This window comes from Wasmannia auropunctata, unplaced genomic scaffold (genome assembly GCF_000956235.1).
Source record: "Wasmannia auropunctata unplaced genomic scaffold, wasmannia.A_1.0 LD335198.1, whole genome shotgun sequence".
In the NCBI taxonomy this organism is placed as follows: Eukaryota; Metazoa; Arthropoda; class Insecta; order Hymenoptera; family Formicidae; genus Wasmannia; species Wasmannia auropunctata.
This window is the reverse complement of record NW_012027692.1, coordinates 1,566-4,512: the sequence shown is the minus strand read 5'-3', so window position 1 is coordinate 4,512 and position 2,947 is coordinate 1,566. Positions and strand designations below refer to the sequence as shown.

The window sequence follows — 2,947 nt, the reverse complement described above, 5'->3', positions numbered from 1 at the left end:
GTGCAAATCCAATCATCATTAGGTGAATTTGGCAGATCTTTTGTATAATCAATGCTTGAATAAACAGATGTTAATTTTTATTTTTAATATAAATAATTAAATATTTATAATTTAAAAATTTAAAAATTAGAATTATAAATTATTATATTTAGAGCTTATATTTATAAATTATTTGAAAATATTTTATTTAGCGCTTTAAATATAAATAAATTTAACAGCGATGTATATTACACAATCAAACTCATAACCTTCAGGCTTATACATATATTCTTTTGTTAAAAAGATTGTCATGGAAGATGCCATGTTGCTTTTTAGCATTTGTGGGCAGACTCTGATTGGTTGAAGAGCAGACGCTACTTTGAACCACTGCGCATCCTTGGGAATGATTCACCTGTTTTCTTACACCATGGATGAGACTAGACGCGTACGGCTAAGTGCTTTTTTGCACTTATATTTGGCATTATTAAAAAAGGGCGTTTCCTTTAATGCAACGATATCTTGCATGGATTTTTTCTTGTCGATATCTCGATGAATGATCGAGAAACGGTGCAATTGCGAGGTGCACAATTTATTAAAAAGATTGTAGTAAATTTTCAATAATTTGGCTAAAAATAATTTTCGGCAAAATTTCAGAAAAATGCAATGTATTTTCGAAAAAATTTCAGTAAATTTTTAGAGAAACTGTTGGCAACATTTGTGAAGAAATTTCAATTCAATTTCAGCGACTTTTCACTATTTTTGCTGAAAAAATCACTTTCAGTGAATTTTTAGCAATTTTACTAAAATACTATTTTAGTAAAAACAAAACATCCACAAAATTTCAGCAAAATTTGTTTACCCGAAATTTCTGGAAATATTTTTTTTATATTTCCTCACAAAACTTTCAGTGCAAAGTTTCATGCAATTTGAATATAGTTCGATATATATGCAAAAGATAATTAATAATTCTTAATGGTAAACAACATAGGAAATTCTTATATTAAAACAGAACAGCGAATTCATGATGTGTACCATATTATTACGCCCGTGCTTCCCGGTGTCGGCCGAGCATAAGTTGCGCCGACCGAAATCGTCTGCGGAAGCGGACAAGGGAGAGTTGCTCCCTTAGCAACGTGTTGTTTGGCGGGACTCTGAGATTGGCGCGAGTTTGACATTTACGCTTTGATGTATTAAGTGTTAATAAACGTTACAGTTTTTTTGTAAACGAGTGTGTTCTTTTCCGCGCGAGCTCGCGAGTGTCACCGTCTTTGCCGCAGGCGCGAGTGCAATAGTAAGCGCGAGCGTAACAATATTATACATGTTATAGCTAGAATATACATGAATAGAATTTTTTAAAATTTGATACAAAGTAAAAAACAATTTAGTACTGTATATTTTTACTTATTTTTAGCAACAAATATAATTGAACAAATATAATCTTGTTTTCATCTCGATCTTGAGATTGCCACAAAAATGCAAAATAAAATAAAATGTGTAAATTAAATAAAAAATTAAAACAAATTTTTCTAAAGTTTGAAAAGAATTGTAAAAATTACGTTGATTATATACAATTTTCTTTTACAATTGATTGATATTATAATCATTTCGATGTTATAATACTCATCACAGAAATAAGAGGTCTAACAAGTTTTAAATAAAAGTATTATAATTTAACATAAATTTTTTTTAATTTGTATTTTATAAATTTAAGTAGTATGCTTAGCGTAATAAAAACAAAGATTGTTCTTCCATCATTCAGATTTTAGAATACATCTTGAAAGGGAAAGTGGGCTTTGTCTGGTTCAATAAGATCAGCGAGAAAGCAGGCGGTACCGGCAATGCCTTCATAAAGTGAATATGGCGAATCAGGAATACGAGCATCAACTTGAAACTGAGGCAAATTCATAAAATCCGCAAATTTAGCGGCGCGATAAAGATAACGCTTATCACCAACGAGCCTGTATAGAAGGAGAAAAACGTAGCCATTGCCCGCTACTCCGTGACAAATTCCAGGACCTTTACGCAAAAGACCTTTGCGCCAAACGAGATCACCCGCGCGTTTGCATGAGTCTAAATAACGTTGGTCTTTCCAGCGCAAATATGCTGCCGCCATCATGTAAATAACGCCAGGAGCACCGTGACACCAATGTACCAACTCATCGTCAGTATCTCTAAGGCTTCGTCCAGAACGATCTACTTCATCCATAGAGCATGGAAAATTGCCGGTCGTTGTTTGTAGGCTCAACAGATAATCTACGCATGTTCGCACAGTTTTGTCAATATCTGCATCAGTATCGAGAAATGACGGTACCTAAATATAAAAAAAATAATTAAAATGTTAAAAGCATTATATGCATATATACTATATACATATGACTATAACGATAATCAAATAATAAGAAAATAAACGCCAGTATTGGATTTTCATGTGCAGTGTAACTTAACACTTTATTTTAACTATTATGACTAAAAATGCAAGACATAAGAGACGCATATATTAGATACAATAGAAGGCACAATGTTTCGACTTATATTTCGAGTTCTTTTCAATGAGTTAACTAAAAGAAGATAAACCATTTGGTTCATTAAACCATAACCATATTTTCTGAGTTTAAACTTAGCGCTAGCGAGGCCCACGGCGACGACGTAAGGAACATAAAGCTTCACTCACTCGCTTACTTGCACACTCGTGCACGCACGTACGCATACGTTCTTCCACATGACTTTCATCCACATCCACAGGAACATACGCGAAGCTTATACACCAATGTTCAAATGAGCATAACTCTGCGAAAAAAATCGTAGAGACCTCAACGATCTTACGTTTTTCTATTCTCGAAAAGTTCTTTCAAATGCTCTCAATCGAGCTCTCACTCGATCTCACATGCCATTTAAGATTTTCAACCCTCCTCCCCCGCCCCTACCAATAATGTAGCCTAGTTAGATCATTAGATTTATTGTTTTTTAT

The 2,947-nt window shown here is 33.4% G+C and overlaps 1 protein-coding gene across 1 annotated transcript; it reads right to left on the bottom strand.

Moving 5' to 3' along the window:
• Window positions 1-627: 627 nt before the first annotated feature.
• On the bottom strand, window positions 628-2,361 carry LOC105457641 (lanC-like protein 3 homolog). Its single transcript, XM_011702436.1, has one exon. The coding sequence runs from the start codon at window positions 2,183-2,185 to the stop codon at window positions 1,742-1,744; it is 444 nt and encodes a 147-aa protein (XP_011700738.1). The 5' UTR covers window positions 2,186-2,361; the 3' UTR covers window positions 628-1,741.
• Window positions 2,362-2,947: the final 586 nt, after the last annotated feature.